This window comes from Lissotriton vulgaris, chromosome 2_1 (genome assembly GCF_964263255.1).
Source record: "Lissotriton vulgaris chromosome 2_1, aLisVul1.2, whole genome shotgun sequence".
In the NCBI taxonomy this organism is placed as follows: domain Eukaryota; kingdom Metazoa; phylum Chordata; class Amphibia; order Caudata; family Salamandridae; genus Lissotriton; species Lissotriton vulgaris.
Window position 1 is genome coordinate 824,583,483 of NC_141687.1, and position 18,575 is coordinate 824,602,057.

Here is an 18,575-nt window from a genome sequence, read left to right on the forward strand (position 1 = left end):
ATTTCATCACGCGGGCGCCATTTTGGGGTTAGGCAGGGCACCACTTGCAATCTTCTCCTGTCAGCTGAGTCAATAATGGCGAAATTGTTGCTGAACACCCAAACTGCCAGCGGGGCTCCATAACAGAGATGTCCGTGCCCCTCACACCATGTTATCGCATCATGCAGCAAACGTACCTCCGAGAGGTTTTCCAGGCCTCACTCAAGGCCTGCGCAACCGCGCGATCTATGCTAGCCCCTCAGGTATCGTGGCAGGGCACCAGGCGGGCAGAGGAACATCCAGGGAGCCTCCAGGAAGGCACAGCTTTGGGGGACAGTCACCAGCGCATGAGGCATAAGCGCGCCAGGTCTGGAAGCTTAGGGCGATCAGTAGCTTGCGCCTGCCCCAGCCAGCGCCGATCTCAGTGCCATGTTGGAGGCCGATCCGACCCCACGCCTCGAGTCTGCTACAGGTCCGTTCTCCTGTCACGGACCCGCTTGCGGGGCCACCCACCACTCTCTAAAGCGGCACGGCACGGCACCATGCCCTGCTAAAACAGTCCGTGCTCAGCTCTCCATGACTCCGAAAAACCTTTTAAGGCAGCCACAGGGGTACGGAGCTAAAGCGGCTCCCATCCGCTCAGCCATCTTGCTTGTCCACGCCCCCCAAAGACAGGCTTTTGACAAGTGGGATCTGATAGCGATCTCCACGGTGGGAGACATATGAACAACCAGAGGGGTAATTCCATTCGCTGACTTACAAAAAACATACAAATTAGCCTCCACAGAACGAACTACCAAATGAACATTTAAGGAAATTAAACCCTTCAACTTTCAGGATGACCTCAAATCAACAGTACAAACTTTAAACATCCCCAGGTTGGACTACGGAAGTGCAACACTCTGTGGGCTTTTCAGAGCCAAACTGGCACCTTTAAGCACATCTCTCAATGCAGCTCATCCCTGGAACAAAAAGAAACAAACATCACCCCTGATCTAAAAGCCCTAAAAGGGCTCCCTTACGAAGCAGAGATTCCGTTAAAAATTGTCTGCAGGACCCATAGAGCACTTCATTACAATACTCCTAGATACTTGACACAAAAACGTTTCTTGAAATGAGGAGGCGCTTGGTTTTCTTCTCTAGTGCTTTACAAAAACAAGTGGTGCATAAATTCTTAAAGTGTGTTTTTCCTCAGCGCTGTTGTAATAGTCACACGTGTGTGGACTTTAGCCTGGCTGTGCAATCATGGCACAAGTCAGCAGCTCTGCATGGCCAGCGGTTGGGAGATGCTGACTCATAACACTTGCTGCAGCTCTAATCTAAAGGGTTAGAGAGCAGACGGAGTGGTCAGCAGCACTACTGCTAGACGTAGCAGCCCCACAACTGCACATTGCAAGCAGCAGCACGAAGCTTCGCATAGCAACACCATTACCATATATTTTGGCATGCTTCTAAGCGCACTTTTGCACCAAGCTTCATGCAGTAGTGAAATGTGTGCTTATAACTGCACAAATGCTATTTTGCACATGACAGTAACTGCTTGCACAGTTGACAAGTGTTCCTGATCCATGCATGATGTACTTCTCTAGTCCAGGTTTTTTCCTTTGAATTCTGGTACTTGTAGTCCTGTTATTATTTCAATAAACAAAATCACAAGTCTGAGAATTCAAACAAAAAACCTGGACCAGAGCAGCAAATCACAAGTGGACATGGGAAACTTGACTGGGTTGTGCATATAGCAGTTTTGTTATCCTGTTAGCTCAATGAAATTCGTAGTGCCGGGAAACAGAACAGCACATAGCAGACTGCTGCCGAACATGCCAGCACCATTACAACAAACAACAAACTACCGGTAGCACCATTAGTACTGCACATACCAGCTCTGTTGTCATAATACACACCGGTGATAGGCTCTCCATTGCTAGAGTTTTAATGAAAAAACAGTTATTTTTGTTTTGCTGTGGTGCTGTTTGACAAAAGTACATAACTTTCCTCCCCAAAAATAAATAAATCCGATTTTGATTCGGCATGCTTGAATTTTGTACAGATCCGTCATGGTGGGAGAAAGTAATGGGCCAAAAAATGGAGTTTCCCATTCGGACTTTTCGCTCCTTTACAGTAACAAGCATTGGCATAGCCAATAGGTCTCGCCTTTGGAACCTTATAAGTATTTAGTTATGCAGCACAATATCCTTGGTGCAACAACATCAACTGTTGCATGGCTAAACACTTATAAGGTCCCAAAGGCAAGACCTATTGGCTATGCCAATGCTTGTTTAATATTTGGTCCATACGCTGGAGATTATTCTGCAACATTGTTTTGCTGGGGCTCATTTTCTTCTGAAACTAAAAGCTAATCTTTCATTTTTGTATTTTGGGTTGCGCTTTGTCCCCAAGAGCTCATATTTTCAATACAAAATGATATTAACAAAACAAAAAACACATCAAGCTACCACAAGTGACCCATCGTGATTATTGTTTAAAAAAAAGAAAAAACAGAAACAGTGGCACGCACAGATAATCAATGAAACACTTCCAAGTGACTTTGGTTTGAGCAGTCTTGTTCCAGCTCATTTCACATTTCCCCGCCAGTCTCTCAAGGACAAACACTTTAAGAACTGAGAAACTTCTTATGGAGAGAGCGTTCTACAGATGTAGAAAAACACAGTGCTTATTTATTTTCAGTCAGTGATAATTTCACTGCAGGTTGCAAAAAGCAAAGCAGTTAAAGCTAGACTTGTACATACCAAGTAAAGTGGAGGCTGCTTCCACCCCGCCGTTGTAGACCTTTCGATTGTCAACAGCAGGATAGATTTCATTCCACAAGATCTGGACATAGTAAAGCATCAGGTAGTATCCGGCTGAATTAAAGATCCACCAGAGGGACCAGACGCGCAGCTGTGGCAGTTTCACAATGTTCTGCAGCTCCTTCAACATGCGGATTAAAACCGAATTCCTCCAGTCCGCACATAGCTGTTTCTTCACCTCACTCTTCTCTGCTATGTTCATTTTGTCCAACTCTGAGGGCGAGGCACCATTCAGAACCGCAGATGCAGGTTGAGATACCCTATTAAAGAAGAGACTACGCTTGGGCCGCTTTAGCAAAAATGTTAGTATCAAACCCAAGCACATGAAGCCCAAAGAGATGAAGTTGAGAGTAACAAAGGGCAGCCCCCCTACGGAGACACAAATCTGGCCCAATACAGAGCTGGTAAAGACACCCATCAGCACGGCAGAGCGGGAGTAGCTAGCCATGCGCTGGTATCTAGCAGGGTTGACCAGAGAGAATATATAGGAGGAATAGGCTACCCGGGCAGCCATTGTGATGCCATAAAAGAACTCCATGAACTGCATGGCAATGATGTCCGTGCCATAGATAAGCAGTAGCCATATGGATATGTGGCTCAGACTCTGCAGGACCAGCACAGGTGTGTAGCGTAGATAGTCTGTCAGGAGGAAAATTGGCACCAGCACAGCCATGTAGGAGTACGGAAGGACTGGCGTTATCTCATTAGTCACCTGCACAACACAAAATAAACAGTATTAGAGACAATGGGAAAGTACAAGTGAGATATTGCTTTCTTTGTGTCTTTTATACTGTGGGAGATGGCCTGCATGTATTAAACTACTGTGAAGTCTAATGGGATGGCATATTAGGTGGTTACAGAGAGTGAAACAAATAAGAGTGCTAAATGTGACAAAGATATGCAATTTTCAAAACTATATGGATATGGAAATGTCAGATTCGGTTAGAAGACAATTATTTTTGATTGGAGGAAAAACAGAAAATTTTCTAGTAAACATGAAGGAAACGTGCAATTCTATTAAGGACTTCGAGGCAAGGATTATGCTCTCTTTTCTTCATTTTGCACTCCAGCAGACTTCAACATTAAAAAACGAACTTTCCCAAATTGCACAAGGGGAAATTGTCAAACAGTCAGCCAATCAACAGTTCTGTATGTCTATGACAACAGGAATCCCTCCAGACTAGTCCTCTTTCTTGACAGCAAAAGGATAACTTTCACCGATTTCTTTATTCAGTTTTGAAACCTTCATAACCTAAAACCATCCAGAGAAAAACTATGAACCTGAACTTCTCAAATGAATTGCAAGAAACTTAAATTCTTATACATACATGGACGTCATTTCAAAAGAAGGTGTCATAACATAGCATTTGCAACATCTGGTAAGAAAGGAAAACGGATACTTTTACCTTATGAGAAAACACGCAGCCTTATTAGCACATGCAAGTAAGGAACGTCAACTGAAGGGTTGGGTCACAAGGAGCCTCGGGTGGGAATAATCCCAGACTCAAGAGTCCTTAACAGAATGTAAACGTTCCTTCAGGTTTAGTAGGAAATGTTTCATTCTATGGCAGGGCAGGGCAGAGCAGAGCCTATCCACCACTGTGGCGTCTTGCGTAATGCATCTTTCTAGTTGCCAAGTTCCATGGTAACGGGATGATGCATTGCTGATAGATTCTAGAATGGGTGGTTGTAAGTTAGTTGAAGGGAGATGCTGACATGGAGAAGATGTACCTGCTTGTTATCCAATAAAGACTACTTTAATTACTACACCTTGATTTTCATTCATTACATTTTGGCGACTGAGGATGGGATCAGAAGATAACCAGCAGAAGAATTAAGAACCCGCGTGGACCGGAAAATTTAAATCATTTCTTTTCCTTATTTGGATTATTTTACATGGACTCAATTTCCTTCATTCGTCTTCTCTAGTCAAGGAATTTAAGAAACCTTCTCCTCAAATTTTGAAACGCGTTGTGAAGTAAGAACTCCTGACTTGGATTTCCTCGAGTAAGTAGGAAGGTTTAAATTGCGCGTGTGAATTGTTTGAAAACATAGCAGACTTACAGGCGAAGTTGGATGCACTGTGAAGTTTATGATGAAGTACTTTCTGTTTATTTAATGCAAGAATTTACAATATTGATGAATATTACCGACCAAATACAATCGCCTAACTTCACATCGTGCGGTGCTTGTTAAAAAAGAATATTGCTGCTCCGGTATCTGCGCAAATCCGATTTCTAAAGGAACTTGTATTAATAAAAGTAATTAGAGTCTAGCTGTTCTTCAAGGATATCAATTTCAACTACATCAACGGTACCTTCATGTTGTATTTTTCAAGTGGTGACTCTATTCGAACCTCGTGCATCTCAGCAACACTCGACGGCATCCTTTGAGTGATGGTGCAATTCTTGTTTTAAGAAACAAAAAGAAAAACGAAACACTGATCGAGGGAAGAACGCATTGAGCTGGAAGAAGAAACAGGATTTCTGATCTACACCAGAGAGTCGGAGCTTAAGGTGGAATTCTAACAGATATTTTGGCTATTTGCTGCCATCTACTGGTCGTTATTTTATTGGCATCACAAAGTCATCCTCACACGATCTTCATATTTTACCTACATGACGACACTGGGCCAGGGACAGACTAATTTGCATGTAGCCAGGTGTTTGAGCTGGGATGGTGCAGTGAGCTAAAAAACGGTGATGGATCAAGCCCTGATCTGTTGACTGGGTAGGACTGTTCTGCTTAATTCAGATACTCTGTCCATCACCATCCCCTTTTCTGAATCGTTTTGTCCACCATAAGCGTGGAAGGGTATGCTCAGACATGAGTCCCTTGCTCACTGCACCATCAGGATTCAAGCAAGCCGGGCCGAAGACGGCTGTAATGCCAGAAACCGGTCCCCGGAAGCTTGTTTCCTTTCCAGTTAAAGAATTGGCTTGGTAGTTTGGTCTGCCCTGTTCCCATGATGCACTGGGCCAGGGACAGACTAATTTGCATGTAGCCAGGTTCTGAGCTGGGATGGTGCAGTGAGCTAAAAAACGGTGATGTATCAAGCCCATATCTGTTGACTGGGTAGGAGTGTTCTGCTTAATTCAGATACTCTGTCCATCACCACCCCCTTTTCTGAATCGTATTGTCTGGTGCAGGCATAGCATGGACAGCTGTGTGGAGGCGGTAAGATTAAGCTTGAAAAGCCTGTTCATTTGTGGTTAGTGTTAAATCATTTTACATGGCGCGTCGTACAGTTTATTTTATGCTGTATTCGCCTTTGACCATTGACCATTTCCCTCATCACAGCAGTTGAACCGACACTGCCCATTTTTAAATTATCGCTCGAGCTGCCTACCACGCATTCATTCCGAGATGTGTAGACCCACCTGTTATGTTGTCCTTTCCGCCGTATAAATAACCACTCTGAGCCACGTGTGAACTTAAGGATATTTATTGTGCCTCGGAGCGCCGGGGACAGCGCACCTCTCAACACCAGCTCGGAGCCAATAATCAAGATGGCCGTCTTGCGGCTCCTGTTCGGCCCTTCCAGGTCCGGTCCCGGCAGAGCAGAAGACTAGACCGTCACCACATATCTCCCTACTTTATCAACCCAATAAGTGCATGATGTAAGGAATAGTCTTACTTGATGCTCATGGTAAAGTCTTCAAATTTTTTGAGGACTCTTACGATTCTTCCTGCTCTCGTTCTCACCGCCCCTTATCCCTTCTCCTCTCCCTGGGCTCCGGGGACGGTGTGCAGCCCTAGTCTCTTGTGGTCCATTGTCGCAGGTTATTATCTTGGGGATGCCTTCCTTCACAAATGTCGCGTTCAGGAACGACAATACCGCTTCCGTGTCCACTTTTTCTTTCACTTCCACTTCCGGCCACTTTGAGTATCTATCCACCATTACTATGGCATATTTCTGTAGTCCATCAATGTTCAATATGGGCCCTATGATGTCAATGGATACCATCTCTCATGGGCTGCTGGGCACTGGAAACCTGCCCAATTGAGGCCTCAACAGAGTTTGAGTTTTGTCCTCCTTGGAACATGACTCACACATCCTCACATACCTCTCCACTTGGGCATCAATCGCAGGCCACCAGTATGCCTGCTTAGCCAGTGCTTTGGTTTTTGTGATAACTTGGTGTCCTTCATGCAAAATCGCCAACAGGTGTTCTACCAGTCCTTGTGGAGGAATAACTGTCTCCTCTCATTAAGAATGTGGGGTTGTCCACTATTGACAGTTCCTCTCTTACTTCCCAGTATATTCTCATCTGTTCACCAAGGTGTCTTCTCTGGCCATCCATGTATCACGTATCCTTTGACCGCCTCCAAGTTATCATCCTGTCTGTAGGCCTCCGCCCATTCCTGGTCGCTGATCACTTGTTCTATGTCCTGCATGGTCGCCACCATGTAACCTTCCCATCCAGGGGGTTCCTGTTCGTCAGCTCTTTCCTTTGCCGCTGCCCTGCTCAAGAAATCCGCGACCCTATTCCTGGGTCCTGGTATGTACTCAACCTCATACACGTAGTCCAGGAGCCTTAGTGTCATTTTCGCTATCCTTGGGGTAGCATGCGCATGTCTGTTTGAGGTCAGTACTTTTATTAAGGGTTTGTGGTCCATGCGGACTAGAGACTTGGCCCCCCACAGAAATTGCCGGAAGCGCTCCATCGCCTACACCACGGCCAACATCTCTTTCAATGACACTAAATTTTTCTTCATTTGGTACCAGAGATCTGGACGCAAAGCAGACTATCAAAACTTCTCCATTGCTTGATTTTTGCATCAATACCGCTCCTAGTCCTCTGTCGCTGGCGTCCGTAGTGAGTATGGATTCAGCTGACTGATCAAAACCCTTGAGCGGTATGGCCTCGCTCATTTCCTTCTTTATGGCCTTAAACTCATCCTGTTCCTCTTTGTCCCACTTGAATCCGTTTCTCTCCTTCAACAGTTGACGTAAGTAGTGTGTTGAAGAACCGGGTTTTAGAACCGAACCGGGTTTTAGAACCCAGCGGCGCCAGGGGAAACGCCCGATGTCTTCGAGTTCTCCTATCTTGGCATACAGAGACACGGGACACTTCTCGGTGACGTCAAAGACCAAATTTATTGGCTGCAACCAAGAACAGAGGTCTACGAAGCACAACACGGGTGGTTCGCTAGAGACTGCACAATTTCATAGAGCAAGACATCGTCTTTTATGCTAGAAATCACATTCCTGGTGAGCATCAATTACTTACAAGCTGTCCAATCACACAGTGACATTTCAAACGTATCGCATAACGACAAGCCCACTTTCAGTTGTCCAGCCCACCAGAGATGACAAGGCAAAATCCAACACTCCGTCTCGGACAGGCCAAACGGACCCATAATAAAAAGACCTCAACCCAAACCATAAATAGGCCATAAAAGAAGGAACAGAAACAAATGTGAAGTAAGATAGAAGGGTGTGTGCATGTACCATAAACTCAGCAATGTCCTGCTCTTTGATCTCTATCTGACCAGCTGCCTAACAAGGAACTGGCTCAACGAGGTCAGCCTCAGGCAAGGAGTCAGTTCGTTCAGGTCACACAGAAGTCAGCTAAAGGTGTACGTGTCCCAAAGACTCGTTCGGCCGTAGTCATCGGCCTATGTGAGGGCAACCACAAAATGGCTGCCGTAAACAAAATGGAACCCGAAGATTCGAACGAAACCCCTGAATACACAGTGTATCCATCAATCGATCATGACGAAAACACTCGTTCATGCCGCACTCGTCATTTGCGGTCCACTGATACCAAAATCGTCTCGATACAACGACCTTTATTGAACGGGTTCAGAATCACGGAACCTCAGTGTCTTCGTGGCAAAGTTTTGAATGAACTTGCTGTAGAATTCAGCCATTCCGAGGAACGACCTGACATCTTCCTTCCTCATGGGGGCCGGCGCGTTCTTCATCGCCTCCAAGTTGTCTCTCTTCGGTTCAATCCCTTTCTCGCTTATTTCGTGGCCTAGGTATGTCACTGACGGCACACCAAACTTACACTTTGCCGATTCCGCCGTGAGTCCATTGTTCTGCAGTATCCTTAGTACTGCGTGTAGCTTTTCGTTATGCTCTGGTTTAGACTTTCCCATTAAAAATATATCATCCTGGAAGTATTGTACTCCTTCCACTATTTGGAACAATTTATGCATAAGCTTTTGAAATACTGCCGCGGCCGACGCCAATCCAAATGGCATTCTCACGAATTTGTAGCACCCGAACGGTGTTATGAAGGATGTGAGGTGGCTGCATGTAGGATGCAGTGTCACCTGATGGTACGCCGAGGACAGGTCCACCGTAGAGAACCACTTTATCCCTTTGGTTATCGGGAGCATCTCGTTTATGCGTGGGAGGGGAAATTTGTCGATCAATATGTTCTTGTTGAGCTCCCTGAGGTCCACGCATAGCCTCACCTTCCCATTCGGTTTTTGTGCCACAACTAAGGGCGACAGCCATTCTGCACTTTTGATAGCTTTTATCACTCCTCCTTTTTCCAACCTGTCCAGCTCCTCTTCTAGTGCCTCTCGGCAGCGGGATGGTATATTTCGGACCTTGTGGGTCACCGGTTTCGCTCCCTCTTTCAATCGTATCATGTGCGTGTACCTCGCTAACTTTCCTATTTTACTGCTGTATACTTCGGGATACTCTCTTTTCCACACCCCCCCCCTTGTATCCTCTTGGCGTGTCCATCAACAACACTTTCTCTACTCCTCCAGGATTGAGGTGGATACCTAGGGCCCCTTGGTCTTTCCATCCAAGCACTGAAGGCCCCTTTTCAGATACATACAGCTTGCAGTTGGCTTGGCGGCCTTTAAATTCAAATAACAGAGGGCAATATCCCAACATAGGTATTCTCTGTCCTGTGTAGGTGACTGGTCTCAAATCCATTGGATGTGGTCCTTCCTTTATTCTTCCAACAAATTTTTCTTCCCATACCTTTCTCTGTACTATTGTGATGGGGCACCTGAGTCAGCCACAATGTCGATCTTCACTCCCCCTATGTTCATGTTGAGTACAGGTTTGTTGGACCCTTTGCAGTCCACGTCCAACACTTGGTCTGCTATGTAGAGCACCTCTTCAAGGTACTCGTCTTCACCTACCGCCTCTTCTTCATCCGCGCTCCCCAGGTCAATGTACTTGACTGCTGCTCCTTTGGGTTTCCGCCTGCAAACCTTCTCATAGTGTCCAAATATGCCACAGAAAGCACACTTCGCCCAGAACGCTGGACATACTTTGTCATTTCCTAAATGTGAGGTGCTTCCGCATCTGTAGCAATTCGTCCTTCTCTCTCCACTTGTCTTCGGTGGTGCTCCTGCGTTTTGCTGGCCCCTCTTCACATATTGGTTTCTGGAAGGTCCTGGTTTTCTGGCTTTATCTCCTTTGTTGTGTATCATCACTCTGCATAATGTTTGTTTACTCCCTGCGTCCTTCCTGGCCGCCTCCGTGCATCTTTTAGATAACTCTGCTTTCTTCACCAAGGCCCATACTTCCTTGAGGGGAGCATCACCATTTACCCATAGCTTCTGTTGTACTGCAGAGTTGGACATATGCATAATGATTTGATCCCTCACCAGTTTGTCGTGTAGTGCTCCAAATTTGCACGTTATCGCCAGTTTTTGTAACGCGGAGACGTATTCATCTATAGTCTCTCCGCTCTCCTGCTTCCTCTGGAAGAAATTGCATCGGTCTATGGCCACACATACCACTGGTCTGTAGTGCGCATCTAGGTCTGCTATCGCGTGCTGGAACACGTCCGTGTCTGCTGCGTGGATGTATGACGTTACATCGCAAACTTTTACAACGCACACCGTTACAACGCAATTTTTACAACGCAGATACATTTACAACAAATGCCTTTACAACGCATAACATTACATAGCAGATGCTATTTCAACGCATGCCATTACAACGTAAGTATAGGTAAGTATATTATTTTATTAAAAAATGTATTAATTAAAATATAATTAATTTAATAAATTACATTATTTTAAAATAAATAATTTGTATATATATATATATATATATATATATATATATATATATATATATATATATATATATATTTTAAAAAATAGTTTAGGTATTTTAAAAAAAAAATCTAACTCCAGGGCAGTGTAATAGTAGGGTAAGTGCTGGATAGTGTAGGGTAAAAAATTACTTTAAGTTTATTTTAAAAAGAACTATTATGAATAAAGAACTATTATTAATAAATAATAAAATTATTTAAAACATTTTTTAAATTATTTATTTTAAAACTGAACCCTAAAAATACCCCAGTTCCCCAAAACCCTAAAAATACCCCTGTACCCCAAAATCCAAACCCAACCCTGAACCCTAAAAATACCCCTGTACCCCAAAAAAGAAACCAAACCCTGAACCCTAAAAATACCCCTGTACCCTAAAACCCAAACCCAGCCCTGAACCCTAAAAATACCCCTGTACCCCCAAACCCAGCCATGAACCCTAAAAATACCCCTGTACCCCAAAACCCAAACCTGAACCCTAAAAATACCCCTGTACCCCCAAACCCAGCCCTGAACCCTAAAAATACCCCGTACCCCAAAACCCAAACCTGAACCCTAAAAATACCCCTGTACCCCAAAACCCAAACCCAACCCTGAACCCTAAACCCTAAAAATACCCCTGTACCCCAAAGCCCAAACCCAGCCATGAACCCTAAAAATACCCCTGTACCCCAAAACCCAAACCCAACCCTGAATCCTAAAAATAACCCTGTACCCCAAAACCCAAACCCAGCCCTGAACCCTAAAAATACCCCCGTACCCCAAAACCCAAACCCAACCCTGAACCCTAAAAATACCCCTGTACCCCAAAACCCAAACCTGAACCCTAAAAATACCCCTGTACCCCAAAACCCAAACTATATATATAAAATTACTTTAAATAATTTATTTTATTTATTTTTAATATTTTTGTAATAAAAAAAGGTTAAATAAAATGATATACTTACCTATACTTACGTTGTAATGGCATGTGTTGTAATAGTATCTGATATGTAATGTCATGCGTTGTAAAGGCATTCGTTGTAAATGAATCTGCGTTGTAATGGTGTGCGTTGTAACGGTGTGCGTTGTAATAGTTGCGTTGTAACGGTTGTTTCCCCTGCTGCGTCCCTCGTGACTTTTACTATGTTGTCGAAGACCCTTATGCCTTCTGGTCCCAAATTGTGCAGGAGTATTTTCTTCCTCCTCGGACTGGATATTCTGCTTCGCTTTCTTCCTCTAGCGCTGCTAAGTAATTCAGGAAGTATCTTTTCCAGTCCTCCCACGGCATCGTGGGTTCTCCTCTTTTTGGGAGGAAAGGTACCATGCTGGTGAGCGATGTGGACGGTGTCGCCATCATTCCGTTGCCCCTCAAGGCTGATTGGGTAGGAACGTTGCCGCTGGGTGGGCTGCCAGGCGCTTGCCTTGTATCTGCGTCCTCCTTAGTCCTGGCCGTCGTTCTCGCCTCCCGCTGCCCCTCTGGGTTCCAGGTTTGCTTCTGCCTTACTAGTCCTCCTGTGCTACGCTCCTGTCCTGCTCGAGCGGTCACTCAGTGTTCTGCCCCTTCTTTGCGGTGGCTGGTGCGTCTATGGGCTTTCTCCGCCCTCCTGCAGCGTGCCTTGGTTCGGGCCTGGTGCGTAGCCCTTTTCTCCACTATTGCGCCCCACTCGTGCTCCACCTAAGGCTGGGTTCTCCCCCTTCTTTTCCTAGGAATGTTTGCCCCTGCTTTGTGTAGCACTCCTTGTCTCTGTCCCGCCTGGTATTTGCGGTACCTTGCTGACCTGTGTCGGGGTGTATGCGGTGCTCAGCCGCTAGTGCCAGGTCCACTCCTCTATTTTTTTTTTTGTTTTTTTAAATCGCCCTCCGTCGCGCTACGGGGCTGTTGCACGTGACTCCGGTTGTGGCGTATTTCCGTTTTCAGTCGTTTCTCTTGTTTTTCTCTCGTCTTTAATCCCGCCTCGTCGCCATTGTTATATTGTTCTTTCCGCCGTATAAATAACCACTCCGAGCCTTGTGTGAACTTAAGGATATTTATAGTGCCTCGGAGCGCCGGGGACAGCGCACCTCTCAACACCGGCTCGGTGCCAATAATCAAGATGGCCGTCTTCCGGTTCCTGTTCCGCCCTTCCGGTTCCGGTCCCGGCAGAGCAGAAGACTAGACCGTCACCACACCACCTCATTGTCCATCTGAACTTCGTGGCGTTGTTCCTTCAGTGGCTATGACGAATCTTGTTGGAGCGTGGATGGAGTGGTGTGTTCTTGCTCCTTGAACCACCCGGCATTACGTGTCTAACGTGCCGCCATCTTAAATTGAGGTCATCAGATTTGCTTACACGTTCTTGTTATTAAAGCGCATTGTGCCTCAACACAGTGATGCGCTCGCTTATCTTTAAATTAATTGAAAATAGTGCACCTTACTTCAGCGATGCAAACGCTTACAGTTCTAATTATAGACAACGTGTATCATATCAGCGACTCGCACGTTTTTTGAGCAGTTATTTCAGCCAGTCTCTATGTAATTCACCTGTGGCATCTTAAGTTCAACTTCTTGCGCTACGGCCCGGATCAAAAAGTTAAGGTACTTTGAGCATTTGTTGTTAAAAAATATATAAATAAACAACGAGGGAGTTCTCCGCTTCATGAATAACGTTGGAAACATTAACATACGTCTATAACTTATTTTTACATGGATATTTCTTCAACGATGATGTGCACACCTTACCTATAGTTGCACATTTCATCTTAGAATTGTAATATTGTATGTTTGTACATCTTTGACACGGTGATGTGCACACCTTAATTTTTCAGCACTTTGTTTTTAATGCCACTTTTAAGAACTTTTCTTGACACGATGATGTGCACACTTTATTGCGGTACATTTATAACTTTACTTCGCATTCTTAGAATTAATATATTCGGAGTATTTTAAAACGGTTATTTTAACACTGTGATGTGCTCACTTTAAAAATGCAGCTTGTTGAGATCTATGAACATTGATTGTTCATCTTATAGTGCACAAGTGTACTGGTGTGAAATACATGAAGTACTCACTTCTCTTTTATTGACACTTCTTCACACTGGTGTTGTGTACACTTTGCATTTTAAGAATTTATAATATTTTTTAATTGAGCGGTTTAACATGGTGGTGTGCATGGATTTCACTATATTTGGTGAAATTTAACACGGTGATGTGCACACCTCAACTGCAGCACTTCTAGCTTTAAGAATATTAATTAGTTATTTTACAATGAATAAGTAATTTATGTATAAAATAAGAGTCCTTCTTAAAACTGTGATACTTATCCAACATTTTTATTCTTGCCTTTGCAGTAAGTACATTGAATAATTTATTTTTATTTTCCTTTTTCCATGCTCTTTTTATCTAAGGTATTTTCATTAATTACCATGGCTTCACAGGGAGGATTGAATACTCCTGTTCCATTTTTAGCACGTCCAGGCGAACCACTATTTAAATGGTCAGAATGGAAGGTATATTTTCTGAATTATATTGAAGCTTTGGAGGAGGAGCAAGATGAAGCATTTCCCCAGTCTAGAAAAAAGAAAATGCTTCTACATGGATTAGGTCCTGAAGGCAATAGAGTGTTTAATCAGATGGAGGAAAAAGTGAGACCGCCTGGTTCCACGAACGAATTTATTGATGCACTTGATGACTTAAGACACTTTACCATCCACCTGTTTGTGTAGGAATAAGCAGATATGAATTTTATAAAAGGAAACAGGGGAAGTCTGAGTCTGTGGAAGACTATGTTTCGGCCTTAAAAAAATTAGCCATTAATTGTGATTTTGGGTTACTCCATGATAGTTTAATTAGGGATCAACTGGTGATGCACTCAAACAATTCATCCATCCAAGAAAAATTATGGACTTGTGGTGATGCTCCCTTGAATAAAATTTTTGCAATTGTAAGGAAGGCAGAGATGGTGTGCTAAGGTTGCTTTGAAGGACGATAATAAAGAAGAAGGGTTAACGGTTAACAAGGTATCACAAAGTACTAAAAATGATAGGGTTCCTATTTATTACAGGTGTGGTCATAGTGGGCATTATGCTAACAATACTGAATGTCCTGGCTTGAAATCTAAATGCAGTCGTCGCAACAAAATTGGTCATTTCACCAAAGCCTGCAAAATTAAATTAAACAAAGAAAAGGAAACAGTCAAGTGTATTAATGAGATTGATGAGACGACCGTTAACGATACAGATTCATCTAGTGATGATAGTATTTTATTGTTAAAATCGTAAAACAGTGGTTCATCCAACTTGGTTACACCAATGTTGACAAAACTTGACACGTTCCCTAGTTTTAGACGTGGAGAAATATGATTGTCCTGATGGAGGTGGTTGATGTCTTGGATTATATTAGTAGTTAACATACCAGTATCACATTGAGTAAACTACCTACTCAATATCTTCACTCCGTTAGATCAACCTTCATGCAATATGTGAAGACTATACATGCTGGTAGATATGTACAAATTCCTGATCGTTTCAAAAGTTATGTAGGTAATGTTCGGGTTTTGTTTTTCTTGGTCAATTTAACAAAGGGGGAAGTTTGCTCCTAGAACAACCCACATCCAGCAATACAGAAAATAGAAGTACTGATGGTTTTGTAATTCCTTTTTATTAGAGAGATGATGCGCCTCCTTTTCATTATTATTGTTAGTACATTACTGTTATTGTATGCACAATTGTTATTCATATTATTTATAGTGTTTTATTTTGTATTTTATACTCCTATGTTTTTGTGTTTTTTACAAAGAGGGAGGAGATGGTGTCATGGCTGAGAGACATCCATCCGCTCCATTGGTAACTGGATGATGTTCCATTCAGGTTCATTTGTTTTTCATGTTCTTCAGGTTCATTTGTTTTCATGTTCTTCATCAGCCTTTATTCTTATTCTATTCTTTTGTTGTAAAGAGGGAAGATGTGGTGTCTTGCGTAATGCATCTTTCTAGTTGCCAGGTTCCATGGTAACGGGATGATGCATTGCTGATAGATTCTAGAATGGGTGGTTGTAAGTTATTTGAAGGGAGAGGCTGACATGGAGAAGATGTACCTGCTTGTTATCAAATAACGACTACTTTAATTACTACACCTTGATCTTCATTCATTACAACCACCAAAGACGCTTTATCCATGATTGGTTTGAAATAGAACCTCTTGAACATCAAGTCCGAGGACCAATCTGCAGCACTGATAATGTCCTCCAAACGAAACCCCAGAGAAAAGGCTTTGGATGCCTTTGAACCCCTGACACAATGAGTGCCAAACTAGGAGACATCAATGCCTGCCCATCGGATCCAGCTAGCTATGGTGGCAGGAGCAACTGCTTTAAAAGGTTCCCTGAGGAATATGAACAGCCGGCGTTCCCCAGGAGGACAAAGCTACTCCGTCATGCTTTCATAAACCTTCAGGCATCGAACAGCACATCGTTTGGGTGATTTGTCAAAGGCTGGGTAAGACACTACCCTGGAACCTGTTTTTGTACACCTAGAGATATGAAATAAAACTCCCCGAGTGTAAAGACCCTTTCCGCGATATCCAGGGCTCTCACATTCAATACTCTCCTGCAGGACAGAAGGCAAAGAAGCATAGCCGACTTCAGTGACAACTCCTTGCGCAGCAAGTATCTACTTGATTGCCAAAAAAGGAAAAGGAGTAAGACCTTGTTAACATCCCACTCGGACGAGTATCATGGCTCTGGCGGAAGCTCCAAACTGATTCCTCTCATTAACTTACACACCAACGGATGTTCTCCCACCGGAGAACCCTGAACTAGGAGAGGACCTGCAGATATGACAAATCCATAAAATGATTAGTCCTATACGCCAACCCTCGGGACGTGGGATGGAAGGATTGGAGAATCCAAGAAAAGTTCCAGAAGAACAGGAAACCACACTTGAGACCTCAAGAACGGAGTGATCAAGATGACATTCATCCTCCGTCTCCTGATCGGGGTTGTTAATCGCATGATCATAGCAAATATTGGAATGGCGCCAAACCTTTCCAAGAACCAATCTTGAAGGAAGTGGTTTGTTGCCTCTTCCACAGGATCTTTTGTTTAACTGTAGTACCTGGGTAGTTGGTGGTCCAACTGGGACGCAAAGAGATTCACTGAAAAGAGACCCTACAGAGTGTTTTGCCTCCGAAATATCCTTGGATGCAACTGCCAAAGAATCATGTCTGACCAAGCCCTGGAATGCCAGTCTGCTACCACATTGGTGGCACCTGGCAGGTGTTACGCAGACACATTGTGAGAGGCAGAAGGTCCAAAATGCTTGGCAAAATCTGCCAATTCCTTGGTCCCGCCTAGATAGTTGATGTATCTCACTGCCAATACATTGTCCATCTTGAGGATTCCGCTGCTGCCCATCTTGCCCTTTGTCTAACACTGGACAGCGAAGGATTGGTCCATAAGTTCAAGGATGTTTTGTGAGGTCGCTTTTCTTCTGGAGACTGTTTTCCTCCTGTATTAGAAGTCCCCACAGCGAGCTCCCCAGATGTGTTTGCTTGCCTCGGACTCATTAACTATATTGGGTTCTGAATCTAATATATTCTGGCTGTTCTAAGCCTCCATGTGATCCAGCCATCTCATCTTGAGTCCGACTTAGTCTGTGAGAGGGATCCGCTCTGAGTATTGGAGCACGCTGTCAAGATGAGAGCCTTTGAGTCTATGGAGAGCTCTCACTACAGGGCCAGGAAAGAGCGCCTGAATCGAGGAGGACAGCAGGCCTACCATTCAGGCCACTTGTCTAAGGGAGGTTGAAGGCCTGGACAATGACCTCCGTAACTCCCTGCGGTTCTTGACTATCTTCTGAGAGGGAAGACTTGAGGTATACTGCACTGAATATATGACAAAACCTACAAAGGTTATCTGCTTGGAAGGAGGCAAGAGGGATTTGCTATCGTCGACAATGAAGCCCAAACTGTGCAGCACATCCACAGTAATTTGCAATTGCGCTGTCAGGCGCTCCTGGCATTGATCCAAGAGCAGGCAGTCGTCCAAGTAGATTATGAGACAAAACATCTTGAAATGGGGACCTCTGATTGTATGGAGATATCATGTGTCTGCGGTCAGCTGCTCCCAATTTTGAGCAGAGCCAACCGGCCTCCCACCCTCATACAGGAAAAAGGGTAAACCCGCACCTGTTTGGGCTTGGAACTGCTCTCTGGAGGCACCGCTGAGCCAAGGGAACCTCTCTTGGAGGGGAAGGAGTCCCCTTGCTTGGTCTGGCTCTGGAACTTATTGAAGGCTCTGGGAGGGCCTTAGATGTAGAAGCAGCCGGCAGAGTGCCCTCTGACATGGCTGGCCCCAACAGAAATTCGAAGCTGGAACATTTTGATTGAAGCCCGGGGTGAGGTGGCAACAAATTTGCCCAGCTCTTTAACAAATAGCTTTTTAAAAAGCCTTTGAGTGGTCTGATGCACACCCTATTTTGACTCAAAGTTCATGATTATTCAATTGCTCATGGCGAATGTTTGGCATGCTAGCGGGCTCTGTCCCAAAAGTATGCGTTGTGTTATACCCACAGATTAGTGTCACCAGCAAATTGCACAGTCTTTACAACAGAATAAGTACAAAACCAGTTTATACCAAAGTAATCCATTTTAATCCGATAATAGTCCATTTTTTTCCAGACTTTATCGATTCAAATAAAAAGCTGACAAGATTGCAACATTTTTTAATGCTCAGAAATTGCCCATCCAGCCCTTATTCACTGGCACATAGGAATATTGAGATTCGCCAGGACA

General features: G+C 44.1%; 1 protein-coding gene across 4 annotated transcripts in view; it reads right to left on the reverse strand.

The window, feature by feature from the left end:
* Positions 1–18,575, reverse strand: part of SLC19A1 (solute carrier family 19 member 1) — a 171,948-nt gene that overhangs the window by 50,494 nt on the left and 102,879 nt on the right. For all 4 annotated transcript variants that reach the window (XM_086956232.1, XM_086956233.1, XM_086956230.1 and 1 more), the window contains one exon: positions 2,727–3,498. In XM_086956232.1, coding sequence (XP_086812358.1) covers positions 2,727–3,498 — 772 coding nt within the window. The remainder of the gene's footprint in view (positions 1–2,726; positions 3,499–18,575) is intronic.